The 27992-nt window shown below is 51.0% G+C and overlaps 2 protein-coding genes across 24 annotated transcripts in view; both read right to left on the bottom strand.

Annotated features, from left to right (window-relative positions):
• The window catches only part of ARHGEF9 (Cdc42 guanine nucleotide exchange factor 9), a 201353-nt gene that overhangs the window by 107022 nt on the left and 66339 nt on the right, over window positions 1–27992 (bottom strand). For 4 of the 23 annotated variants that reach the window (XM_072929246.1, XM_072929244.1, XM_072929247.1 and 1 more), the window contains exon 1: window positions 3989–4132. The exons of 5 other annotated variants lie outside the window; for them this stretch is intronic. Coding sequence is in view for 8 of the 18 variants with exons in the window: in XM_030272863.4 (XP_030128723.4) it covers window positions 128–189; window positions 293–323 (93 nt within the window). In the remaining 10 variants the exon portion in view is untranslated. Of the gene's footprint in view, window positions 1–127; window positions 190–292; window positions 441–3977; window positions 4133–17009; window positions 17231–27992 lie in introns of those variants that run through there. 14 more of the 23 variants (XM_030272863.4, XM_030272861.4, XM_030272864.4 and 11 more) reach the window with 8 other exon arrangements.
• On the bottom strand, window positions 3505–4341 carry LOC140684176 (uncharacterized). The gene has a single exon (XM_072929249.1). The coding sequence runs from the start codon at window positions 4339–4341 to the stop codon at window positions 4162–4164; it is 180 nt and encodes a 59-aa protein (XP_072785350.1). The 3' UTR covers window positions 3505–4161.

The following is a 27992-nucleotide window of genomic DNA, read 5'->3' as shown; positions in this document are numbered from 1 at the left end:
CACCACACAAAATGAAATGACAGCACAGACAGGGGTTCTGGTCACAAACTGAAATCAAAGCAACCAAAAAAAAACAAAAACAAAGAAGCCAAACAACTTAAAAACAAAACAAAACAAAAAAACTTACATGGATTTTTGGCAATTTTCCTTTAGACATTATACACAGCAGCTGGGCTGTGTACTGAATACCTGATCCAAAAAGAAATATAACCACATTATGCAAACAGATGGGGGCAGGAGTCAGGTGAACATGCAGCTCTTAATAACAGTCATCTACGGGCTGAGAAAGCACCTCTGCATCCCCACAGAAGGGCTGGTGGCATCGGGGCAGATCTTCACTCCCTACCCGGCAAAAGCCAGGGCTGTGCTGCTGCCATCCCGGGGGAAAAGCCAAATGGCAGGACAGGGCAGAGCCACCGCGTCACAGACCTCGGAGCTGTCCCATCCCCTCCAACTTGTCATGTGAGGTTTTAAACAGAGGTGGGAAATAGCCAGGGTGGGGGAGCAAGCCTTGAGAAACCCGAAAGGAAAGCACTTTATATGCCTTAAAGACAGAGCATAAAAAGCGTCCTGCAAGCAGGACAAGCTGGGATCATCCCGACACTTCAGCTTTCAGGGAAGCACCCGGAGAGAGGCACATCACCCTTTCCCCAAGCCGAGGAGGGTGCCTGAATCTTTAAGACAGCGGATTGCTGCTCGGGAGGAATGGACTTTTTATGGACTGTGGGAAACGGGGTTGCTATGATACAGGCAGAGGCATTTTCATGAATCCTGTGGCAAAAAACATTGAATCCTGCTTAAGCAGACAACAGCAAGGCACGTCTCCCATCACCCAGCCTCAGCAAACACACAGCAGCAGCACTGAAAGAGATTATATGCATCACAAATATGCTTTTTGCAGACAAATTCGTATTTTTTTTCTTTGGGGCCTTATTTTCCAGAGGGTCAGCACTTTGATTCCTTTAAAGGAATAATCCCTCTGCCTCATTCCTGGCTCTGAGCATCCCCACAAAGGTGAAGAAACCCAGGGGAGTCATGGGTCAGAAGCACCCCCAGGACCCGAGCGTGACCCCGATGGCCCCATGGAGATCCAGGACATAGAAAGCTCCAATCCCAGGGAATTTCACAGCCTGTAAATGCCACCTGGAATGCTGCAGGCACAGTCCCTTAGTGGCACAGGGCTCTAGTGGGGACTGGCAGCGCTGTCACCCCAGAAAGCTGCCAGAGCTCAGCATGGGCTGAGCCGCTGTGCCCAGCTCGGCAGGACCGAGGGGCTCCCGCACGCCTGGAAACACCAACGTGCAGCGGCCAAAATACAAAACTGGGGCTGGGGCAGGGCTGGAGAGATGGTCACTGAGGCCTGGGCTGGGAAACAGACAGCGAGCTGAACAAGCAGCCCTCGTTTACTCTTTCACCTCTCGCTTCCTCTCTTTTCCCCCAAAATTCCAACAGGAAGCCCGAGATAACGAGAACGGTGCTGCTACAATAACAAAGTTTGCTGCTGCCAACTTTTCCTATTGCTCTGCATTGACTTTCCTCCTTTAACTCCACCAGCCTTCAGGAGGATAGAAGGCAAAAAGCTGTACTAAAATCACAGGAATTCTCCCCAGCACGTTCCGTGACGGGAAGAGCTCGGCTCCCGGCGCTCCCTCCCAGCAGCTGAGCGTGCACAACCCCTCGTGCTCCCCATGCAGCCCCAGCACAGCCCCAGGGATGGAACCAGAGGGGCCCTGCAGAAGGAGCCGTGGGGCATGGCAGGAACATCCACCACCAAACACGCAAAATTCCCAAATATCTCCCCAGGAGTACGAGCTCTGGATCAAGGAATGCGCCCAGGAAACCGCAGCAGGTGCTGGGCATTCCTCGCAGAAATCATATTGAAAGGTAAACCTTAGTGCCAGACAGCCCTGAGAAAATAAACATTCAGGCACAGCCACGGCCCATTGTAACTCACTGGTCAGTTTTTGGGGTTGGATTTTTGCCCATTTTTCCACCCTTTCTCCTCCAAATCCCTTTGTCGCTCAAGGCTGTTCCCCTGAAAGGATGATTTTGGCCGCTGTTTGATCAATTCCCTCTCCATGGTGATCTCAGCTCATTTATTACCTTTCCAGGAGATTCTGCAACCTATAAAACTAATGACATAGGATGGCCAACAGGCAAATAGAGCAAATTTCAGCTGTTTAACAACCCAAACCATCATCAGCATCAATTTTCTTCCCTGGGTTCTTTTTGGGAAGAAGATTGACTCAGTCCCCTGTGAAGTGAAGCAGGCACCTCTTGCAGATAGCTACAAGTGAAGAGGGCAAACGGAGCCAGCAGGCACCGGAGCATCTTCCTGGGCTTGGATCCCTGGCTCCTGCCCTTCCTCCCCACTAAAACTGCCCCATAACACTTTTGGGGACGATTGTTCCCACCCTGGAACTCAGAGAATTTTTTTCTTTTATTTAGAGCTAAAAGCACTTCGCAAGTGCCAAATTTACGGGATTTAACTCCGTTTCTAATCATGCCACCATGGAAAAGCCATCGGCTCCCGAGCCCTGCTCGGCATTTAACTCCCAGCACACAAACCCCCACTGGGAAATAACTCCATGTCTCCATCTGTAACCTCCAGCTTTGTCTTTATCTATCAGTTACATGATTTTTTTTTTTTTCCAGAGGGCATCAAATAAACAATAGACAGCTGGAATAAGCATGAACAAATTAAATTATCAAGGCAATAAAATTCCAGTGACTATCAGCAAAGATAAAAACATTTTCAAACTGGTATTTTTGTTTGTTTTATGCAATTCTGATTTTTCTGAATGGTGAAATAATATATTTCAAAAATCCTGACGATCTCTAACAGAAGCACTGAACAGAGACATATTTTCCAGAGGAAAAGGCATTACTCTTTTCAGATATTCCCTTTGTATTCTCTCCAAACTTCTCGTGCTGCCACTGGATCCCCCGCCAGCCCTGCTTGCAAGCTGTAAACACTGCAATTTTGGGCAAAAAGCACCTCTAACTGCTGGACACCTTTCCAGCAAGCCCATAATACACAACTTAGCACTTCATTTTCCAGAAAATCAATGTAAATAAAGTCACGCGAAGCAACCCATCTCAAAAGCTCGTTATCCTTGAGGTGGGCAAAGATTTTTCTTAGATACATTCCCCAAAATTTGATATATACACACACACATGAAAAAAAAAAAAAAAGCAAGCCAGAATCACGTCTCTCGAAAATCAAAGCAAAACCCAACCCCTCCGTATCTGTTGCTTTAGCAAAGAAAAACAAAGCTTGCATTGCCCTTTCTCCCTTTGATCTTTCCTTCCCAATTTTCAGACACAGAAACCACGTACAACCAGAATAAAAACCAAGCAGGTTATGTTTTGGTGCCTCTCACATCTCTAAAAAAAGGAGCTGGGTTACATCAGTGTGGACATAGAATTTGGAGGTTTTGGGGCTGAATCTTCAGAAATCAAATCAGATCATCAAAGCAGCATAGATAAATACAGTAAGTACAATTTCTCTATTTCTCTTTTTTTTTTTTTTTTTTTTTGTGGCTGAATGTTATTTTAGCAAAGATTTAATCCTTTAATAGGATTTCTCAAACACCACCCTCCCCCCTAAAAAATGCCCATAGCTCGATTCCATTGCACACAGCAGCACCTCTCACCTGGCACCTACATGGTTACTCTCACAGACATTGCACATTAACTGCTTGCTAGAAATCGCACACAAAATGACTTATTATTAACTTGAGCCTCTATTTCAAAGGAAAGCAAAACAACACAGCCAGTGCTCACCACAGACAGATCATTTTCACTCTGCTGCTGCCTAAAGAAGCACAGCTCTGTCTCGCTAGCACAGAACCACGGAGGACTGGATCGCTATTATTATTATTTATCACATTTAACACCCCGGCAAAAGCAGCTACACTTACAGGCATACTTAAAAGACAAGACATGACAAAAGATTTAGGGAGAGATAATAATACCAACGTCATACATATCACAGCGAGGCCATGTTGAAGCTCAACGCGTTTCCCCCCTCAGTAAGAAATCTCTCTCTCTCTTTCTCTCTCTCTCTCGCCTTTCTCTCTCTCTCTCTCCCGCTCGTGCTCTCTTGTTGAATTGCTAGTGGTAGTAGTAGCCCCCAACAGCTCAGGAGAAAAAATCCATTTAACGAGTGCCCAGGAAGAACATGAGTATGACATTCACAAGCAATAGCACCACAATCACTGCAAAAACGACCACCGTTTGAACATCCAAGGTCATGGTGCAATGCAGAACACTGTAGTGTTCGAGGTGTGGGGCTGGCAGATTTGGAGAAGTCAACCTCTGCTCTGTAAGACTGTCCATACATCCACCATGCTAGAATAGAGGAGAAAACTGTTCCTGGTTTTGGGTTGGTTCGTAATGCTTTGTGCTCTGCCTTTAGTTTCTCCCCTATCTGCTGTCTCTAGCTCATTCTGAGCCCGCTAAGTGAAGCATCATCACAACCAGCGAGCACTCGGGATGCGAAATCCTTCCTTTAGGAAAAGAGCGAGCGCTGTCTGCAAGCTTCTCTCTCTGTCTCGTCCCCCCTCTCTCTCCGGGTCTCTCTCTCGCTGGCTGGCTCGCTTTTTAATTCGTCAAGCCAGTGCAGATACGGAGCCCGTGTGAGTGTGACAGCTCTGCAAGCTGCTGCGGCTGCATCCCTCGGAGCGAGGCGGACCCTTGGCGCATACTAATCAGCTCCGGTGACCAGGCAGCGACGGCATCCTGGCTGTCACTCAAACGCAGAAGGAAGCGCTGGCTCCATAAATACGCGAGGCTTCCGCCCGCCGTGACAGCGAGCGCCACGCAGCCGCGGGATGCTCCGGCCGGCCGGCTCCGAGGCGGCTCCGAGGCGGCTCCGAGGCGGTTCCGAGCCGGCTCCGAGGCGGTTCCCAGAGCTCCGAGCCGCGCACATCCCGCTCCGCACCGCCCCGGCATGCGGCCGCCCTAAAAGCGCCCCAGCATCCCTGGAAAACACAGCCCCGAGAGCCGCTGCTGCTGCGAGCCCGCTCGGAGATGGGAGGGGAGCAGGAGCAAAGCGGCCAAAATAACAAAAAGGCAGCTCGTGGTAATTTGGGGGTTCGCTGTGAGGCTGAAATGTGGGAGATGGGCAGGGGGAATCACGTTTTAGCTCTGTGCAATCGTTCTCCCATCACGAATCCTATAACCTCTCCCCCCAGCACTGCTCTGGCTGTCTACATCTAAGAGTTAAACTGAATTCTGACTCTACAGACAGATCTATAAAAGGGGGGGAGGACAGATGGAGAACCTTTATTCCTTCTGCAGCAGCCAGGAATGCTCATTCCTACATTAAAATCACACACACACTCTCAGGGTTTATGGTCCAGGTGCCAGGTGCTATCCCAAACCCCAATCTGAGCTCCCAGAACCAGCAGGTACCTCAGAGAGGCATCACAACGCACACAGAGCAGCTACACTCAGCTGGAAAAAGCAAATGATTTTCCAGACAAAGACAAATATAGAAATGCTGCCAATGCATATGCATAATGCACTAAAATGTGCATCCGGGGGCTGAGCACGGCACCTTCCAGGAAAGCTGCGCCTCCGAACGTTCCCACACAGACACGAGGCCAACAGGCACCACACAGCACCTGGTTTGTGCTCCTGCAGCAAATGCTGGGAGCTGGGGAGCACTTCCACGTCTAAACCTGGCCAGCTTCAAGTTTTACCCTCAGCACCAAGGGCAGCTGTCCTGCAGGGTCCTTCCAGGGCACCAGCGTTTGGGGAAGGGGCAGGGGGTGATGCTCCTGCCCCAGCTCACCGCTCACACCGACACCAAACCCAGCTGCTTCATGCAAGGCTTGGTTTCATCTTCTTCCTGCACCAGAGGGCTCCCTCAAAAACAGGAGGTTCCTGTGTCCACCTCATACACCATCAAGGGAGAGACCATGTCAGGACTGGGTCATCACAGGGTCTCCCTCGATGGCCTCCTGGTTTGTGCCAGACCAACACTCAGCCAGCACCATCCTGCTCATTTCTGAGCAGCTCTGGAGCATGTGCAGGCTGTGATGCGTTTGCAGATGCAGAGCGTGGGTTCTGTTGAGCAGCATTAGAAACAAGAACAGTTTGGGTTCCTTAGGTGGGGTATTTTGGGTGGTAAGTGCCAGCCAGAGGCATCTGAGGCCCCTGCTCCATCCAGGCAAGGAGCTTCTCATTCAGGAAGACAGTGAAAAGCTTTTTTTCACCTGTCAATCATAGGAAGCTGCTCAAAGCTGGCCCAGGCTGCCCTGTTAGCACACAAGCCAGGCTGGATCCAGGTGATGGATCTGCCTCATCCCTACTTCCAAACCTGCATTTTCTATCAAAGATCCATTTTTAGGATAGCCACTCTGTCTGATGTAATTTTAGACTAATCAGAATAGCAAACATAGAATGATTCAGGTTGGAAGGGACCTTGGAGATCGTTTAGTTCCAACATGTAATAGATGTGGAATATTTATTATTATTGCTACCATCCTTTCCCAAAACAACACAGGCAATTTTCCAAAACATAAACCTGAACTTACAACAACAGCCAGGAAATTCCAGTTTAGTCTCAGAAGCAGCAACGACTTCCCCAAAACATACAACCAGCCTGAATTCAGAGGGATTTTATGGCCACTTTATCTTTTCCTCTGAACTGCAGCGAGCACAGAGGGAGCCTGGGTGTGGAGCCCAGAGGAAATGTTAGGAGAACCCGGTGGAGATGTTTTGCTGGTCCACATCCCCCCAGGGCCTGGGGACCCTCAGCAGGCACAGCCCATCCCTGGCTCTGTCCCCTGGAAGTGCCAGCGAGGTTTCGAGGCAGAAGCCCTGAGGCTTTGCACGGAGCCAGGGGAGGCAGAGCAGGGCAGGGGGAGCAGCAGAGGCTGAGAAACCTCCAGAACAAAGGTGCACACCTCACACATGCTCACTGACAGCTTCCGGAACCCAACGGGAGGGTTTTGCTGCCAGCACCGAGCCTGGCAGGGCTGGGGCTGCCATTCTGCAAGAGCTGAGCCACTCAGAGCGCAGGGGAGGGCACGAATTACAAACAGAGCCACAGAGGCACAGAACCAGCCCCTCCTGGGCTGCCGGCCCCAAAACCCCCACCACGGGAGCCACGAGGGGCTCTGGGGACCCCACTGCTGTGCTCCTGCCCTGGGGAGCCCGGGGGATGCTGCACCCCGGGGGATGCTGCACCCCGGGGGATGCTGCACCCCGGGGGATGCTGCACCCCGGAGGATGCTGCACCTCAGAGGATGCTGCACCCCGGAGGATGCTGCACCTCAGAGGATGCTGCACCCCGGAGGATGCTGCACCCCGGAGGATGCTGCACCTCAGAGGATGCTGCACCCCGGAGGATGCTGCACCCCGGGGGATGCTGCACCCCGGGGGATGCCGCACCCCAGAGGATGCTGCACCCCGGGGGATGCTGCACCCCGGGAGATGCTGCACCCCGGGGGATGCTGCACCCCGGAGGATGCTGCACCCCGGGAGATGCTGCACCCCGGAGGATGCTGCACCCCAGAGGATGCTGCACCCCGGGGGATGCTGCACCCCGGGGGATGCCGCACCCCGGGGGATGCTGCACCCCGGAGGATGCTGCACCCCGGGAATGCTGCACCCCGGGAATGCTGCACCCCGGAGGATGCTGCACCCCGGAGGATGCTGCACCCCGGGGGATGCTGCACCTCGGGAGATGCTGCACCCCGGGGGATGCCGCACCCCAGAGGATGCTGCACCCCGGGGGATGCTGCACCCCGGGAGATGCTGCACCCCGGGGGATGCTGCACCCCGGAGGATGCTGCACCCCGGGAGATGCTGCACCCCGGGGGATGCTGCACCCCGGGAGGCTCAGCCGCAGCATCCCCCTCCCCAGGTGAAACACCCCCTAAAAGATCAGGCAGGAAAGGCTCGGGTGCCTCACCTCACCCAGGGACAGGTCTGGGGCTCCAGAGGAGGCTCTGTGCATGTAACAGCATCACAAACAGATTTACTGCAGAGAAGCGCCTATTTAAATTATATTCACACTATTCCCAACAGTACTCGCTGCTTTATATAATTTCCCATGCTTTCTGCGTGCGCTAAATGTTAATTTTACTACGAAAATGGATGGTACCTTCTCTTAGAAGCCTTTTTGATAAAGCACACCTACACAGCAGGGGTTTATATAAAACCACGGGGAAGTTGAACTTCATGGAATTCTTCCTGGGAAGTTTGGTCTAAGGTTCTGTACAGAGCGAAACGAGGAACGGGCAGATTTGTACCAGTTACATAAAACAGCACGTCCCTCAGTGCACAGAACACGCAGGGTACAGGAGCCTCGGGGAGCAGAATTTGTGATGCAAGATCAGCCAGGGCTTGTGCTGGAGCAGAAATGAGTTGGAATTTCAGCACCTCTGCGGAGGGACAGCAGCCAGGGATGGAGCGGGGCTCCCATCGCACCCATCCCGCTTCGAATCCCATGGACACGGGAATCCTGGACACCAGGACAGCAACCAGAGGGACCCTACACTGCCATTCATTACCAGACAGGAATTCTGGAGCACGCCAAGGGGACGGATGATGCCAAATCCTCCCGTGCAGAACACACCAGCTCAGCCTTGTTGGGATCACGTCTCCCTCCAATGGATGGCTCCAGTAATTAGCACATCCCACTCAAACGCAGCTCGGCAGCCGGGATTTGGGGCTGGAATGTTACAGCTCCTGGAGTCCCCATGCAAGGACAGGTCCCAGCCCACAGGACAGTCCAGGGGCATGGGGCACGGTGCCAGTCCAGTTCCCTGCCCTGCTGTCCATCCCTGTGCAGAGTAACAACCTCCACTCTGGGACAGGCAGAGTGAAATGACTTAATTTAGGTGCCTAACCTTGGAAGAGGAAACTCAGACTAAAGACTGTGTCATAATTACAAAGGAAGATCATGTTTTCATTATGTTGTATTTCCTACTGTTAAGACTAACTGAAGCCTGACATGAAGAAATGTCAAACCACACACACAAAATAAATCAGATAGACTCCTGAGGCAGTTTGGAGAGTTAGATGCTCCTGTGGCAATGACTTGTACCCTGCTGGGTTTCCTTTAGACTGGTCAGGGCTCTACTTCATCACAAACAATTCCAATTGACTGTGAGGTGCAGAGTCCAGTCCCAACACACCAGCTCCACCTTCTGTCACCCGGGAAAATGAGCCACTAAACTCTTATCCTTAATTAACCAGAGAATTCCAGCCATGACGTGGTGTGGCGGGGCTCTGAGATGGGACAGGAGGAGCCCAAATCTGCTGCCCTTTGGCCAAAGGAGATAAATCTCAGTGAACTGGGGGAAATTTCACACAAAACTGTGTGGCTCATGAATCTGAGCAGGAATAAAATTGCTAAATAAATAAATAAAATTAAATCCATGGCCAAGGTGAAAACATTGCCAGCCCCAAACTGCTTCAGCTCCTTTGTACTTCTGCCTGGAGCACAAGTTCCACCCCAGAGCTTTGTGGCACCCTGAGGGAAGTTTAAACTTCCCATCTGAATTAATCCTGCCCCCAAGAAGGAACAGGCAGCTGTGGTAGCCAGGGGTGTGTGAGCACCATTCTGCTCCTCCATTCCCAGTGTCCTCTGCTCACAAATGCTGCTGTGACGTTGGACACCGTGTGGGGGGGTGACCCACAGACTCCAGCAGAGATTATAAGAAAACCATTAAATTATTTTTTTTCCTAAATCTAGGCAGGAATTAATATCAGGGTTTCAGAGATTAAAGGCCAGTGAGATTATGATTATGTTTCCAAAAAGGAGGATTTCCTTAAGCTGGGAGTTGCCTCTTTTTCCTTTCTCTTCATGAATGCCTGCCAGAGCCCTCTTTTCCATCCTGGGCCAGATGGAAGGCACCAGCCTGCGAGCTGCAGAGCTGCTGCAAAGGGCAGATTTTTTTCCTCAAGAATCTCCATAATCTTTCATGTTTATGAAATGGCTTCGTGGGAAGCTTTAAAAATCCCCAAACACCTAAAATTTCTTACCCAAACTGCAAAATGGAGGAATACCTGTAGAGACTTGGACTTGGGCCTAATTTTGGCTGTGAAAAATCAGATTTCTAGTCACTCAGAGTTCCTTAACTGTCCACTCCATCCCTCAAATGGAAAGCTTCCTCACTGTCCACATGAATTTGGGATTTTTTTCCTCTTTCTAAAGGACTGCATAAGTTGAGAGCCAGCAAAGCAGTGGAGTGGGAGAGAAGGTGCATGTGGGAGAGAGCAGGGAAGGACCACATGACACAAGATGCCCTTGTGGCAAGGCCAGGAGTGCTGAAAAGAGAAGAAATTAAGCTCCTAAGCCCACTTTGCAATGTTTAGAGCACAGAGGCGCTGCTGGAGGTTGAATTCAGCTGCACCTGCATGACCACCTGGCCAAGAGCTGCACAAAGCTCAGAGATCACAGAGCAGGACTTGAGCATCTCTGGGTCCCTGCTCCAAGATTCCATGAAAAAACCCACAAGAACTCCAGCAAAAGATGGGCAGCAGCTGAGCCACAGCAGCAATGTCCCCATGGAATCAGTGCCACAGCTCCTGGGACACTACACAGACCCTGCTGAAATGGCACAGAGAGCCTGTCTGGGGGGCTGAGTCCATTGTGCTCCTCTGGACTGCAGTGAGAACAACAAATCTCCTATTTTTAAGTTTACTTGAACTTAAAGCATTAAGACAGACTAAAATCTCCTGCCCCTGGCAATGGTGTTGAAAGTGCTTTCTGCTCTCTGCATCTACTACACACTCCAGCCTGCACTCCACAAGCATCTTCAGACTCCCAATGGTGAAAAAGAAAATAAACCCGCCTCAAATCCTGCAGAAATCAGATGTGGTAACACCAATTACCCTGGTCACAGAGAAAGACTTCAGGGGCCGAGCAAGTTCTGTTTAAAAGGACCCATCCAATTCAGATGCTCGTTTCAACCTTATGTAAGTTCTCCTTGTCTGAAAAACCCCAGCTCCTGGCCTAAAGGAACACAGAGACCTTTACTCCTTAATTTCATTACTCAGCTTTTAGGCTCACTGTTGAGCCTGGAAAAAAGTAAAGAAAACAAAACCCAAACTGCAAAAAAATAAAAGCCACATCCGTTCCTTGGGGGATGGCAAGTGCTCCCTTCAGGCAAACTGACAGTAAATTGCAAAATCTTCATATCAGCACATGTCTGGGCAAAGTGGTGTGTGAAAAAAAAAAAAAAAAATTACATGCTAGAAACTAAATTCTGAATTCTGAATTCAGGGTCGGTGTCACCCAGAGAAATTCAGCTGCACAGGCACAGGGAAACTCTGGCATGAAAATCAAAGGGTGCATTTCAGCACCTGCAGGGAAATGAGGACAAAAAGCAATCGGCCAGAGCTCCCTGCAGCCTCCTCACGCCCCTCCTGCGACACTTGGCTCTGGCTTCCCCGGGCTTCTCCTTGTCAAGACACTGAGAAAAGGAAAAACCATCTCATTAAGAAGCTGACCCATGGGTCTCATGTTCTTCACACAAATTAACCCAGAGAATTGGACGTGTTTCATAGAAATCATTTTCTCCCCCTCTCTCTGCCTCCCAAAAAAAGGAGAGGGAACAGCCTATTGAATCTGGCACTCTTTTAATGAAGAAAACAGTGCAAGCCAACCTAATGAAGTAGGAACTCCAGATGGATAGCAGTAGGTGTATGAATAGAACATAGCGCACTCATTTTTATCAGCAATATCAGCATTAAAAAAGAAGTTTTGAGCCTTTCTCTACTTTTTTTTTCCTTTCAGGTGAATGCCAGTAGGCTCCATTCCCTCTCCCAGCTCAGTGGGATTCCTTGCAGTGAGAGTGAGCACAGGCTGCTGCCTTCCAGGAACAGCCAGCACTGCCCTCCTGCACCTCGTGACAATGTGGGACAGCCAAGGGGACACTGGCCATGCCAGAGGGACCCCAGCCACGCCAAAGGGTCCCTGGCTGTGAGGGATGACAGGGACAACCCCCCCTGTGTGGGACACAGCTGCACACACAGGCACAGGAAGGCACCTGGTGCTGTGCTGGCTGCTGCAAGCAGCACATTGGCAGCTCCGTGTTGGTGATCAGCAGCTCCAAGGGGAAAATCCAGTGGGATGGAGCTGAGGTTTGCTGTGCTGCCTGGAACACAGCCCTGCAGGAGTGCTGAGTGCTTCAGGGGCTCCCCGAAACAACCAGGCAGAGAAGGTGTGGTGCAGTTCACCGTGTGCCCGGTGTTATCCTGGGTCACATCCCAGGAATTCTGCGCTGTGGCAGAATGGGGAGGAAGGGGCTGGGATCCCCTCTGAACACACTTCTGTACAAGAGCACAACTCCTTGGCTTCAGTGGGAGTCACCAGAGCTCCAGTCAAGGAATTCTTTACTTCTCATCCAGACTAAGCTAGAAATGTCACAGTCTGAAGCTGCACTCCTGCCTTTCCCAGACACAGCACTCTGGCCAGTCCCTACCAACACTCACCTTTCCTCTCCCTGCCCATATTACATAATAAACATCTTTATTTTTTTTTTCTTAAGTTGTCTTTTCATAACAATAGAAACTATTGGAGCCCGAGATAACTTGATGAATTTTTCCTATTATCTAAGAGCTTAGTCACTCAGGGAATTAGTCATGTTCAAAATAACAGCCAGGCTCAAAGAGATTCAGAGCAACCATTCCAGAGCAGAAGCAGCTAATGTCATAAATACATTAAGATGTCAGCTTGAAGCATTTCAGAGATTTTTCAAGAAGTGTTTAAAAAAAGAAAAACCCTTTGATGAGATACAAGGAAATCAGGCTCTCAGCAGTTAAAAAACCTTGTGGTTTGCAAAGGCTGCAGAGCTCCTGAGCAGGAGGGACAGATGGACATGGTGACCACATGGGGTGTGCAGCTTCCCAGCAAGCACAGCCTGCTCAGAGCTCCACGAAATCCTGCTTCCTATGCCTATGGCACCCTCCCAGGGTTTTCCAGACACCCCTGATGGATGTCAGGAGCCAGGAGTTATCGGCGTGTCCCTTATCCAGCAGGGGGGAATTCCATGGAAATGGAGCCAGCCTTCCTCCCAGCCCCTCCTGGCACTGACACAAGGACGATCATCAGCATGGAGCATGGATTTATCAAACATTTTTATTTCCCACAGCATCAGCTCCTTCTTAACCTGGACATTTGGCATAGCAGCACTAGCAGGAGGCTGTAACTGAAAGGTTAAAGCAGCCCCAAAATGGGAGAGAAATGGAAAACTGAACAGCAACTATGTAAGAAAGATCCCACAAAGAAATGCATTTGGTGGGATGGACTTGGGGCTTTGGGGGCTCCATAGCCCTGCAGCACCCACGGAATTCTCCACTGCATGCAGAGCTCAGGCAAGCCAAGCACCAACCTCCAGTGACAGGGGACCTGGATGAACAGGAACAAACCTCCAAACTTCCCCCTCCCTGCTGAGGCCACAGGGCATGGAGAGCGGGCAGCATCCTCTGCAGGACACCCACAGCACTCAGGAGCCTGCCTGGGACTGCTCTAGCAGCAGCCAGCACTCCCTGCTCACTTTGATCTCTGCAGGAAAACTGCTCTGGGCCTCTTCAGTCCCATTTTTCCTTAAATACCACAAGCTTCTCTTTCCATCCTGCCCTGGCCTGGCTGCTCTCCACCAGCTGCTTGTGCCTATCCAAACTTTCAAAACCCAAAGTCAAACCCAAACTGCTTTTTTTTCTACTTCTCTTTTCCAATCTTCACATTGAGACTTTTAGGATTATGGAGTGCCAAGAGCACTTTGTATTTCCAATACCCTGTGATTTTCAGACTGACAAGTGGAAAAGAATAAGTGAGGAAAAATGCTGCTGACCTGCCCCACTCAGGGGCATCTCCACCACTTGCAGCATTTGGTCCTTTGATTCACTGAATTCATTTTCACCATATTTTAGGTTGTGCTGATTTACAAGAGTTTACTTTTTGCTTACAAGAAACTGGAAAATATAGACAGCAGTTTGATTTTAAGTACTTCAACAACAGGCAGTGTAAAAATATCACTATGTATGGCTGTAAAAGAAAAAAGCTAGGACTGCACTTATTAAAGGTGATGGCTGCACTCACCTGGACTGTCATAGGCACAACATTAAACCCAAAAGGAGAGCCTTTGTGAGGAAATACCAGGGAAGATTCACACTCGTGTTACTTGCAATACAGACAAAGACTTGGGAAAAAACTCTGTCCTTGTCAGATAAAAAACTATTCAAGAAGAGGCTGTATTTTGTCCTGATTTAATCCAACTCATTTGATTACCATGCTGGATCAATACCCTCTGAAGAACGCCAAACCAAATAATCATTGCACTCACACACTGCTCAGATGTGCAGATTGATTCTCATCACTACCAATGACAATTAGTTGAATTTTTCTAGGTTAGGAACAGATACTAGAGAGTTGAGCAACGTGGTACCAGTGAAGCATGGCAAACACCCCCGTGGGATGCCAGCATACTTGGCAAAAGATTAATTGTTTAAAAAATGGGAAGCAGCACATGCAAAGGAGGGAAAAAAAGAAGCTCCGACAACTTAATATTATGGAATAATAGCTTGGGTTTAGGGACTGATTTGGAGAAAAAAAGCCATCTGCCACAAGAACAAAAGGAACTATCACTTGTTAAGCAATAGTGACATGCTTCTTAAAGATGAGTAACTCTGAAAGGGAGCAGATCTGAGTCTTGAACCCAAGCTGAGAACAACAGAAAACAGCATTTTGAATAAATCAGTGCTGTGCAGAATTTGGGAGAAACCAGGCTAAAATCCAGGTTTTGACCAATGTGCCTCAGCAGAACAAAGTCCAGGGATGCTGCCAGAATAAATGTGTATTGCTGGTCTTTAGCAGCAGAGAGAAAATAATATTGGAGAAAAAAAAAAGACAGCTGAAAAATCGTAACAGAGACGCAGTGCCCATGGAAATGGGTCCAGTGATGCTCAGGACGAAAGGCTGAGGTTGTGCATGGCATGGGAGGCTGTGTGAACAGAGCAGCCAGCCTTCACTAAGGAGCAGAGATGGTTGATAGCTCCACAGCACATTTTAGCCAGCAGACTGAGCTGATAATATTCCCACTGAATTACTGAAATGCAGCTACTCCTGGTGTGGAATAGCTCACTTGTTTAGCACAGTCCACCAAATTATCAACATCTGAAGTACTAAAATTTCAAATAACTTACCAGTGAGGACAGCAAGGAAAATCTGCATTGGAGGGAATACTGCTATCCACACTGGCACTGGGCCAGGACATCTGGACCAACACATCTTGTCTTGCTAAAGGAGCAGAACTTGTAGGGACGAAGTGTTGGCAGGACCTTGGCTTTAGGTGCTCCCAGTATCCCTGTGCTCCAAAGGCAGGAGCCCCTGAACCCTCTGGCCACCCATCCCCAGGGAAACAGACTCCTCACCACCAAACATCTCTGATGGATTATTTTATTTGGTTCAGTTTCACTTTGCTGCTTTGAAATAATTTTTTATTTTCAGATACCTGGAGATATGTGGAGTATCTCCAAACACTGCTGAAGCTGTTGAACTGCTGTATGAAATACAGAAACTACAGCTTTGTCTTTTACTTTTCCCTTGTTAGAAGGAGCAATATTGGGAAATTCTCACTTCAAAATCAACTAATGGAGTTTTACTTTCCCCAAAATATCTTCCCTTACAGCCTACAGTAACCACTGTAATTTCTCTGAAAAAGAAAGCAAAGATTGGACTAATGAGAACAGAATAACACAGCCGGCAGCAAGGAAGGAATCTGTGAAGATGAGAGGACAAGGAAGTGTCAAGTCCTGTGCTGTGTCAATTAGAAAAGCACTTGGTCCTGCAGCACGCCAGCCCCTCCCCAGCGGGGCTCAGCAGCCACCTGGGAGAAGAGGGAAAGGGAGGCAGGAGCCTCATCCGGCACCGCTTTTTATCCCTGACAAGGGGCGGAGAGGGGCAAAGCGCGGGACAAGGAGGATGGAGGGAGGAATCCCATCCCTCCGCGGCAGCAAAGCCCCCGAGGTGCTGCTGGGCGGCAGAGAAGCCTTAACCAGGACCCTGAACAAACGCGTGTTCGCTGCGGGCTGCTGCCGGCACCCCACACGGCACTGCCAGCGGTGCCGGAGCCTTTGGGGAGCACAAAGGGGAGCACAGAGCCCCCAGGCCCGTCTGCGGAGGGGGATGGAGGGCGGCAGGAGAGGACAGGCAGCGATCCCCGCCGAAGGCTCCCCGCTGCCGGCGGCATCTGCCCGTGCCCCGGAGCCGGAACGCGGGGGCCGAGCCGGGTGACGCCAGCTCGGCCTGAGCCGGGACCAGCCCGCAGCCATGCCCGAGCCTCCCGCAGCACGGAGAAGGCAGCGAAGGGCAAAGCCAAAAACACCCGCAAAGCCCCGCTCCGCACGGAGCCGTGCGGGGAATGCCAGAGCAAAGCGCGGAGCTGGGGCGGGAGGAGGATCTCCCGACAAGCGCATCGCTTCCCGGGGAAGTTCCTGAATGAAGCGGAGGGGCCCTGCGGGGCTGGGGGAACTTCCCCGCTTCCCCCGAGGCAGGAGCAGGGCGGCAGGAGCTGCCCCGGCCGAGCCGGAGCGGTCAGCGCTGCCGCTCGGCACATCGGGCTCGCCCCGCACCGCCGCTCAGCATCCGCCGGAGGGGCACGGCTGACATCCCGGCTGAAATCCCGGCTGAAATCCCGGCTGCCCCGGGCAGACCCAGCCCTGTGCCGGCACTCCTCTCCTCCGCTGCTCTCCCCCCGCACGCCCCACACGCCGGGGAACCTCAAATCCTCTGCTTCTCCCCCGCGAACCCACCGGCTCGCCCTACGGAACCCCCTCCCACGCCCCGAGGCATGCCCACCCTCCTGCCTCGCTTTTAATTTCTTCTTTCGCTCAGCAGTTGGGGCATGCAGAGTCTATAAAATGGCTACAGAGTGATCAATGGTTTCAAGGACAGGGAGTAAAGGAGGAGTCAGGAGATAGGACGGAGGTTCATTTCCCTGTCAAAGTACTGCAATAAGAGGAAAAGAGAAAGACATAGCTACCTGAACTCACCATTCCTGTTCCATCCCTTAGCCACTGCATCTTGCTTCTGATGATGTCCTTATTATCAGAGAGGGGAAGAAAAAAAAATCCCTACTGCCTGGCGAGAGCTGGCAGGAAAAAAAAGAAGCCCCCCACCCCCACCCTAGCCTGGAGCTTTCAGTCAGCCATCCCTCAGCCCGGCAATCCCGTGCCTGTCAGGAGCACGTTATTAGCAGCCTCCTCACTACCTGGGATTGTGCTTATTTATTTCAGTCACGGACCGAGGGATTTGAGGGGAGGGGGATGTCCTTTTTCTTTTTTTTTTTTTTTTTTTCCTTCCGTGCTTTGAAACTCTGCAGGAGGGGAGGGGAGTGGAAGCGCGGGGAGGGAGGGGGGACCGATGCGAACTTGGGGAGGGTCCCCGCCCGTGCCCTCCTGCCGGTGGCCGGTCACCCTCGCCCCCAGCGCTGCAGGACGCCGGCTCTGCAGAGCCAGCACATGCTCCTCGCTCAGCAAGGGCTGGGGATTTTGCTGACGTTCAAAGGGCAGCAGGTTCTCATTCTGCTCTCCACATGAAGGATGAGTCCCCTTCCCGCTGAAAGCAAAGCTCCCGGCCCAGCCCAGCGCTGCACCTGCCCGGGGTGATCCCATCCCCAACAGCGGTGCCCTGCTCCCCACTCCAGCTCTTCATCCCCTGCCTGCTGCCCCGGATTTTCCCCACTTTCTGGCCACAGCTGCACAGTTCAGAAAGCAAACACACTCGCTAAGCGTTGCTCATCGATCCGGCCACCCACCACGTCGAGGGAGAGGAGCTCGCGGTGTCTGGCGCTGGTTAGAAGAGGCGGCGGCAGCATATGGGATGTGTAGAGCCAACTGGGAACGGGGCTGCATCCTCGCCGATCCTCCAGCTGGGACACGCACGTCGACATGGATCTCCCCATGGTGGGCACAGCACACGGGGCTGGCAGGACCTGGCCAAGGCCGCTCACGGCACCGCCGGCGCAGCCCCTGCCGCCATCCCGGGGCTCGGTGCCCACAGGAAGGGGCAGCCCGGAGAAGGACTGACACACCCCTGAGTACAGGAAAATGCCCCACCAATATTCCCAAAATCCCCTCTTTGGCAGCTGAATCTGCAGTTGGTTTCAGGGACAATGAGAGGGCAGGTAGGAATCGTGGAGACAACCTGGGGAACGGCTGGCAGCGTGCTCTGGGCACAGGCAGGACACTGGGGACACTGGACATGCTGGATCCATGCACAGCATATGCTGTAAAATCTGTGGAGGATCTCCAATCTCCTCAGTTACAGCTGCAGAGGATTTAGGGTTGTGTTTGCATAGGTTTTTTCTCCACGCCTCAAGGGCAGAAGGGCATTTGGATCTCCTGCTCCTGGTCTCTGGAAGAGTCAACATTTTCCTGCAGCTGGAGATTTTGAGTCAGGGAACAACACACAGCTCCTCGTGACTGCCACTTTCTGCTGGTCCTGTGCCACTCAGCAGGATCAGAGCTTAGGTGTCTCCACTTATTATCGAAATGGGACAGACCAGAAGTGCAGGCAGGACTGAAGGGATGCTGCCCAGCATCTCTGCACTGCTGGGGCCCCTCACAGCCTGCTCCAGTTCCATCAAGCCACATCCCATCACCTTTTGCACAGGCACTGACAGCCATCATTATTCCCAGAGATGGCTGACAAAAGAAGGAGTCAGGAGGCAAATGCTTATAGCTGTCCAAACTTTGGAATTCTGCCTAAGTTTCCAGTGACAGAAACACCAGGTAAGTTATTTCCATCCACAGGAGGGCTCTGGTTGGAAAATCCCACCTCTGACAGCCACTCTGGAATGTGTTGTCAGTCAGGTGCTCTCTGGGGAAAGCCCCATCTCCTGCAGCAGGTGATGGCCACAGCTTTGTGCAGCCTGGAACTCAGATCTCACAGGCTCAGGATGTCAGACAGAACCAGCACAGCCTCACAAAGTGATTCAAAAGCTGCAGGGGCTGGGAGAGTTGGGATAGCAGAACTGACAGACAGACAGACACCCTGAATGGACATTGCTTCCCTCAGAAACTTGGACTGAAGACAGAGCAATGATCTCTGACTGAAGGGTAAATATTCTTTCTACCAGGAAATACTAAATGAGATCTGCCCTGTCATCACCACACACAACAATGATCCTCTGAAGCACAAAATCAGCTTTAAACCATGCACTGCATCATCCCAGTAACTGCACTCACTTTGGTCAAAGTTACACCCTGGCAGTGCAAAGGGAATGGGGTTTGTCTGGCACATCCCACCCTGTTGCTCTAACTGGGAATGTGGATGTGGAGGAGGAGGACAATTCCTGTGCAGGACTGTTGCACAGGAACATTCTGCACAAGCAGAATGATCCCAGTTTCTCTCCTCCTGCCAGCTGTTGACCAGGCCTGTCAATAAGGCTCATATTCCACTGTTTCACTTCCTATGCCTTGTTTACACTAAGCTGATTTGAGAAGCAAACCAAGAGTTGCCAAGTTAGTTCTTGCTCCCTGCGAAGGTGCTGAAAGGTAAGAATGCCCCAAGATCAGCCAAACCTCTGAATGGGCAGCAGGCTGCACACAAACCCATCCTGCCCAGAGCACTGGGGCAGCCACTCTCTCTGGCACAGGGAACCTCAGAGAGAACCCAGCCTCATTTCCCTGCCAAGAAAATGCACCTCTGCTGCCTCATTGTCAATGCAAAGTGCTCTGCAGGCAGCCAGCGGGCAGGGGACCAAGCCCAGAGTCCCTGCCAGAGCAGGGGGAGCCGGGAAAAGCCACCTGTGAGCTTCTTCTGGGTCCTGTGCAGGGCCAGGAGCTGGGCTGGGGTGATCCCTGTGGGCTCCTTCCAGCTCAGGATATTCAGTGACTCTCTGATTCTCCACTTCCCCCCACTGGAACAAAGCATCTTCCAGGGAGGGGCACCATGTGCTGGCTCCTGTGCCAGGTGTGCCAGGGGATGCTGCAGCCCAGCACACCTGAGGGCACAGAGGGCTCTGTGCCCAGGCAGCACACCCTAGACATGGAATATTGCCAGGCACACCCCTGAGCTGGGCCTGAGTCACAGAGCTCTGTGGGATTGTGCCACAGGGCACTGCTCTGGTAGGAAAACCCACACTGCCCACAGGGAAACAGAGGCAGCTTTCAGTGTGTGCTGCTTGGGCACAGGGTTTGCACTGCAGGCTCCTGCCCTGGGATTTAGCCTGCAAGAAAATGGGATTTCTACCACGTGTGTGGCACCTCCCACCGGGTAGACAGGGATGAGGCTTTTGCTTTGTCTGGGGGATCACTCCAGAGGAAATCCCCAGGAAGGACTGAAGGATTGCTCATCAATAACACAATTTCCCAGTCAGTCTCAGCAGAGTAGTGGTTTGGTCATATCTGACCTGTCACAGCCTCCAGAAATGTCTCTCTCCAGAATAAGGACCAAAATCAGCTGGGGTGCTGCACCCTCAGACAGGCCAGCCCAGTCTGGAGTCTCCTTGTGACTGCCAATGACACAAATAATGGGCAAGAACCTCCCAGGGGAGCAGAGAGGTGAAGGCAGAGAAGGAAGGGGCAGAAATACCTCTGCAGTAGCAGCCACTGCCTGAATTATCAGATAATTGTAACTTTTCCACGTGGAACTTATTTTCTCCTAATTCTCTGCAGCTGGAGAGCCACTCAAAAGCCAAGCAACTGGGTATAAGCACACTCAGTATCACACCACAGTGAAACAGCAAAAATAACCTCCATCCCTGTGCCTCATCCAACACATCTGGAGTCATGGAAATGACACACAGGCCAACATTGCCACTGCAATCCACTCTCCATTGCAGTCCTCCCAGAAGCCACCCTGCTCTGCCACCATTAGTTACAGCACTGCAGGGCAGCTTTTGGGAGCAGAACGCTGGTTTGAGACACCCAGAACACAGCCCTGGGATCCCAAACATGAAGGTTCCTTTTCCTGCAGCCTGTGAGAGCAGCACTGCAGGATTTCACCTGCCTCTCCTCTTTTCTTCCTGCTATTCTGTTATCACATCACCACTGAAATCTCCTTTAGCTCTTCAAGGCCTCCCTTCCTTAATCCCACTGGAAGAGTTTTGCTTTAAACCACTCTCTGGATGTGGGAACTTTTGCCAAAACGCATTTTCCTCCACCCTGCTGCTGTTTCCATGAGGGGATTTCCCTTCTTTTGCTTTTCACACGCTGCCTTCCCTCCCCAGCTACGATGCTGCATTGGACAACATCCCCCAGACAGCACCTCCCCATTGAAATTTCAGCCTGGAATTTCCTCACTGAGGCAGGAGAGGCTGGCAGTGCCCTTTGGAGAGCCCTGCCACACGCTGGTATTTCACTGCTGCAGAAGGCAGATGTTCTTTATTCCATATCAGAGAGCACAAATATGTTCCTGCAGTCATTGTCTCTATTGAACTGCAAAGAACAGGCACCAAATACTACAGGTTAATTAATGAGAAAGGAGGGGAATTTGTCTAACCTCTACTAGGAATTATCCAGCCTGGCTTTATAAACCAATCAGCCACGCTATACAGCTATGAAACACGTTCCTTCCTGCAGGAAAAAAAGCCCAAACCCCATGGAATATTCTCCTAATGGCCCAGTGCCTCCCTGATTAGCACAGCAATAACACAGCGCTTCGGGCTCTTGCAAAGTATTATTATTATTTATGGTACATTACAAGGGAGTTTGTTTGTTCTTTAATAGGAGATGACATATTCAGAAGCCCAGATACGAGTGTCCTCCTGAACTAACTCTGACACAAAGATAGTTTCAGTCATAAATTATAGAATCATAGAACCATAGGACTGGAACAAGTGCCTGCACTGCTTTGCTCTGATGGATGTGATTGGGATCTGGCTGTTTACCACAGCAAGGGAGAGAGATCATTACCTGAGAACCAGAGGTTTCCCCTGACCTCCCAAGGGGACACAGTGGCCACTGGCAGGGACAGACAGGGCAGCCCAAACCTGTCTCCCCCTGCTCCAAATCCCTTCTCCAGTCTGGAGCAGTTGTATGCACACTCTGTGTGCTGGTACAAACTCGAGTTATTGCTAATTTAATTATGTGCATTGGGCATTATTAATTAATTGCAGTATTTATATTTAGCAGTCAGAGTGCAAACAGCCCCCATCTGGCTCCAGGCAGAGGTGTGTGGCACACACAGCCTGCTCCATGGGGAAGGAGGGAGGGCATGGACTGGGCATGGATTTGGCATGGCCACGGTCCCACAGACTCCCCTCAAAGGGGCTTTTTGTGGGATTTTACCAACAAAATGCCAGCTTCAGTTTTGGAGAGGATCAAAATAAACTGGAACTTCTACGAATGCCCTAGTGGGAAACCACAGTTTGGAATCCTGTTCGTAAAAAGCAATTTTTTTTTATTAAGTAACCTCTTCAGTTCACTGCCCACAGTCTGCCAGACACACAGAGGTTCCTCCCAGCCCTCCTCGGCCCATCCTGCCCTTGGGAAGGCAGGAAAACAGGCAAATCCTGGATCTGCCTCCTTCCAAAACATCTCCTTCAAGATGGTTTGCATGTTGTTTACTATTCCTTCTCCTGTCACCCCCGCCTGACTGACAAGACTCCTCATGCCTCAACCCATTTGATTTGCTAATATCTCTCAACTTTTTCCTTCTGCAAACCTCCCACCTCTGCTTTAATGAACCTAAGGAGTCTGTTGCCAAGGAACGCTCTCTGTTGCCATGCCCTCTGCTTTAGAGGTGAAAATTAATAATCTGCAGACAAATTAAACTCTTTGGGTGATGAGGAAAGCACCCCAGTTCAGATCCCCAAGCCCAGTAAAGTCTCTCCAGCATCCAAGTCTTCTTTACATCCATCTGTCACTAGCACTGCCCTAGTTTTGCTTATTTAGGGAAAATCCTATAGAGATTAAAAAAAGGAATAAAACTAAATTGGAAACTGAAAGGGCTTTACAAGCAGCACAATGCTCATATATAAATTCATTTCATTTGTCTACTAAGAGATCTGCAGCCAAAAAAGACATTTTTAAAAAAGAAAACTAGAGCTTAGCATTGCTGCTCATGAGAAGATTGACAGGGAAACAATAAATGCTGCCCTGGGTCATGCATTCTGAGGTCACAAGGGACTGGCAAGTCCACAAACCCTGAGCTGTGCTCCTCCCTGGTGCCTGGAGGGACATTCCATGCAGGAGCCCAGGATGGAGCCTCCAGGGCCCTCAGCATGGCCCTGGGGGCTCTCAGAGCCCTGCCCTCTTCCAAAACCAACAGCCAGACTCACACTGAGCTCCTGCCTGTCCCAAACCAACAGCCAGACTCACACCTGAGCTCCTGCCTGTCCCAAACCAACAGCCAGACTCACACTGAGCTCCTGCCTGTCCCAAAACCAAAGGCAGACTCACACCTGAGCTCCTGCCTGTCCCAAACCAACAGCCAGACTCACACCTCAGCTCCTGCCTGTCCCAAACCAACAGCCAGACTCACACACAAACTCCTGCCTGTCCCAAACCAACAGCCAGACTCACACTGAGCTCCTGCCTGTCCCAAACCAACAGCCAGACTCACACACAAACTCCTGCCTGTCCCAAACCAACAGCCAGACTCACACCTCAGCTCCTGCCTGTCCCAAAACCAACAGCCAGACTCACACCTCAGCTCCTGCCTGTCCCAAACCAACAGCCAGACTCACACTGAGCTCCTGCCTGTCCCAAACCAACAGCCAGACTCACACACAAACTCCTGCCTGTCCCAAACCAACAGCCAGACTCACACCTGAGCTCCTGCCTGTCCCAAACCAACAGCCAGACTCACACTGAGCTCCTGCCTGTCCCAAAACCAACAGCCAGACTCACACACAAACTCCTGCCTGTCCCAAACCAACAGCCAGACTCACACACAAACTCCTGTCTGTCCCAAACCAACAGCCAGACTCACACTGAGCTCCTGCCTGTCCCAAACCAACAGCCAGACTCACACACAAACTCCTGCCTGTCCCAAAACCAACAGCCAGACTCACACACAAACTCCTGTCTGTCCCAAACCAACAGCCAGACTCACACTGAGCTCCTGCCTGTCCCAAACCAACAGCCAGACTCACACCTCAGCTCCTGCCTGTCCCAAAACCAACAGCCAGACTCACACACAAACTCCTGCCTGTCCCAAAACCAACAGCCAGACTCACACACAAACTCCTGTCTGTCCCAAACCAACAGCCAGACTCACACCTCAGCTCCTGCCTGTCCCAAACCAACAGCCAGACTCACACTGAGCTCCTGCCTGTCCCCTCTCCCCCACCCAAAGCCCGTGGGGATCTCACTGGAGCTGAGTGCCTTTGGAGGAGCAGCCCAGCCTGGTCCTACACCCACAGACACACACAAAGCCCTGGACAAAACGGGTTTTCCTGCCATGGAAAGCACAGCAGTGAACTGGCACAGCCTGATCCAGGCACGGCACAGCTCCCACTCGAACCCACGGGATTCCTGCCTCAAAACCAACTTTACAGCTTGGCTCTCCAGCAGCAAAGCACAAGGCAAGGAGGTTGGTCCCCCAGGACCTCTCATCTCCCCCAGGCAGGTGAGGGCTTAACAAGCAGCTGGTATTTATGGCCACAGTTCATTGGAATGCAGGGAGCCATTGGAGGTGCCTTTCACATTCACTCAGCGCTCCTCTTGCTCTGTTATTTAATTCAAGCTGTGACCCCTGGCCCTGGATGCTGTGCTGAAGCAGCTCAGCTCCCAGTCCTGTTCTCATGGCCTCAGTCAGTCTGAGTTTCAGGACGTGTTGGGAGCCCCAGAGGTGCAAAGAGGAGCACACAGCAGAGCAGGGAAGGCTCCTGGAGCAGCCCAACCTCAGCTCTCCAAGTGTGGGCTGTGCAGTGATGGACACCCAGGACAATGAGGAGTGTTTTGACCAGGATGATATACATTTAGTCCATACATGCCCATTTTTCCAGTGTGCCTGGTCAGGTCAGTCTCAAGGTTTCTAGTGCTCTCCTGCAATTTCCCTCCTGCTTCCCTGTGCCTGCCCTCAGCTGTGCCAGCCAGGGCACATCTGGGCAAGAGAAACAGGAGGGGAGAGGAGCAGCTGAGACCAGCCCCAGCCTCACCAGGAGAACTTCCAGAGCTGGGGCATCATCTGCATGGATGCTCCATCAGCCTTAGGAAACCTCTTTGCTGAGCCTCTCTATTAACTGGAACTATTCACTTTTAGAGCCAGGAACATTTCCCAGTGAAATGCTCTCTTTCAATACTTCACGCTGCTAAAACATTGTGAGATTTCCCTTCTGAAAGAGCCTTGCCTTGAGTCAACCTCTGGAATCAAAAGCAAAGCAAAGAGATTTTCTCTTCCCCTCTCACCACGTGCAGAGGGATGTGAATTCCCCTGATAAACAGCACTGCAGGCTGAGGGCTGTGGCTCTCCAAACCACTGGATGTGCTGCTCTCACTCCCAGCTTATTTTCTTTTCCAGACCCCTCCAAATCCCACAGTCCCCTCCTCAGACTTCCATGGCTCCTCCCTACTGGGCTCAATCTGCAAAGGCAAGTTTCAATCCTGTCTCCCTTTCAGAAGTGTATAAAACTCAATTTCTGACATTGCCTTTTTCAAGCTCCCAGCCCTGCTCCCTCCCCTCAGCCCACAACTCCTTGCTGGTGTCCTTTGAAATTGGTACAACTCATCTGCCTACAGTAATTACTGACTGGATGCTTTCATTCCTAATGAAACCAGTTGCCTTTTGGGCTTGTTTGATTCCAGCAGAGGGAACAGGCCATGGGCTCCAGGAGGCTGAGAATTGCTGGGAAGAGGGGAAGGGGGTTTGGTGTGCGCTGCTCGGTGCGCTGGGCTGTGTAACAGGAACAGACAGGCACATCCAGCAGCAGCCAAAGGTGTCCCCATCAAGGCTTCCCATTTCACAGCTCGACAGAAAGTACAGCGTGTAAAACACGGGCAGGGATCACCCAGCAGCTTCCAGAGCGTTTCCATCGGAGGTCGTGTGCCAGCCGAGGTGTCTGGGAGCAGTCAGAGCTCAGGAGCAGTTATAAAACTACCCCGCATGAATGAAAGGGTTAAACAAGCTCTGGGACTGCCTGGCAAGCCTTGCTGAATTCCTTCATTAAACACATCCCCACTCGCAAACGAAGCCATAAATATGTGGCATTCTCTCCCTCTAGTGGCTGGAGGCTTGGAAAGGAAAGGGATGGAACATGACCCTGCAATTTGTGGGAACAAATGGGGCTGTCCCCCGGAGCCCAGGGAGCCAGCCCAGAAAAGGGATCACACCCTGGGCCAGGGTCACTCCCCTGCCTGTTTGGATTCCCTGCAATGTCCCCACTTCACCAGGCTGCTCCTTGTTCATGTCCCACTGCCAGGAAGGCACAAGAGCTGCTCGGAGTTGCTGTCACCGTGTCACCCCACAGCAGCCAGGCTGCCAGCTCTGCTCATTCCTTACAACACCTCCCAGCTTGTAGGAAAGCACGAGACATAAAAAGCCATCTAGAGATGCACAGAGACAGTATCAGTGAGACAAAGCAAGGAGTAACTCAGTTTGACACAGGAGGAAAAGCTCCCCAACAAACTGCTCCTGAAAGATTTTAAAGAAACACCAAGTTCTGCACCACACCTGAGGTTCCCAAATTTGATGATGTGGCTACTCCAGTTATGGGAGAGCTGGGACTTGTTTCCACATAAGCCTTCCTCTAAGGACAGCTAGCAGGGTCCATGACCTTCATTTGCAATAATGAGTGCTGTTTTTAGTGGGACAGCATCCTTGGAAGGAAGACAACAAGATGAAAACCAGCTCAACTCAGCTCCTTTCCACTAACTGCAATACAGCTCTACCATTTCATGTATTTTAGCTAAAAATCCCAAGGCTCTCTGTCAATAATGCACCATTACATCACCACAGAATTTGTGTGTGGGTATGAATGTGGATGAATATCCTCAACAAGAGCAGAAACGTTCTCATGAAAGGCCAGGAAGAAGGGAAGAAAGAAGAGATGGATGCTATCCAAGTGAGGTGGTGGGTTTGATTCAAAGATAACCCTTGCAAATATTCCCTGCAGTTTTTTCCAGGCTGGCATGGCAGACAGAACTACACCTGAGTCTTTTCAACAGCCTGGGAAAAAGAGGGGGAGTTTGAAGTGGGAAGGCCTCAAGCTTGACACAAACAGGAAAAAAATTCCAGAAGGAAAATACATCAAGAAGGAAAAAAAAAACATCCAGAAGGAAAATCTGTTCTGAACTCACGTGGGAAAGGTTACCAGAGCTTCCCACAACCCCTCTGGCTCCCTGGCCACCGTTTCAGGCACTGCTCTCCCACTACCCCAGTGGGATGTGCTGTAACAAGCCTGGCAGGGGCCTCTGTGAAATCAGATCCCCAGTTTGACCACAGGCACTCCAGTGTGATTTTTGAAGTGGATGGAAACCAGGATACATCCACCCAAGCAGTGCCTGCACAAACCAGAGAGGCAGGCAGGCATTCAAACCCACAATTACACCCAAATCCCATTAAACCACATTTAATCCAAATCCCATTAAACTGTGTCGGCCTTTTCCTGCCTCTCCTTCCCTGATACTCATGATCCATGAGTCAGGATGCCTCTGGTTTTTGCCTTCCAAAACTGTCCTTCACCATTTGGTACTTGGATTGGCAGTGGAGCTTGTAATTAGGTCCCAAATGTGCCACCACATCAGTGCTGACTACAAGGGATTACACAGAGGTAAAGACTTTAAGAGCTCATGTGATGTGAAGTCTGAACACCATCCATCGCTTTCTGGAGTGCTAAATATACCCATATTTTACTATTTACTTGTCTGCTTAACTATCTCAGGAGCAGTCTGTGGCAGTCCCTAAAGAAGGCACTTTTCTATCTATATATAATGTGCTTAGCAATATTTGCCACTGAAGTTGCACAGATATATTCCACATGGAGCTTTTCATCCTTAGAAACTTCAACATGGGAAAAATCTACGCTGCACTAATCTTCCCAGGTTCTTAGAAAGGGATGCTGGCAGGCAGGATGAGT

Source organism: Taeniopygia guttata, chromosome 4A, assembly GCF_048771995.1.
Source record: "Taeniopygia guttata chromosome 4A, bTaeGut7.mat, whole genome shotgun sequence".
Lineage (NCBI taxonomy): Eukaryota > Metazoa > Chordata > Aves > Passeriformes > Estrildidae > Taeniopygia > Taeniopygia guttata.
Note: the sequence above shows the minus strand (reverse complement) of the source record. Positions and strands in the feature narration are given on the sequence as shown.

Coding starts and splice junctions, on each gene's coding strand:
- LOC140684176 (XM_072929249.1), bottom strand. CDS start 4,341: ATGGACAGTCTTACAGAGCAGAGGTTGACTTCTCCAAATCTGCCAGCC.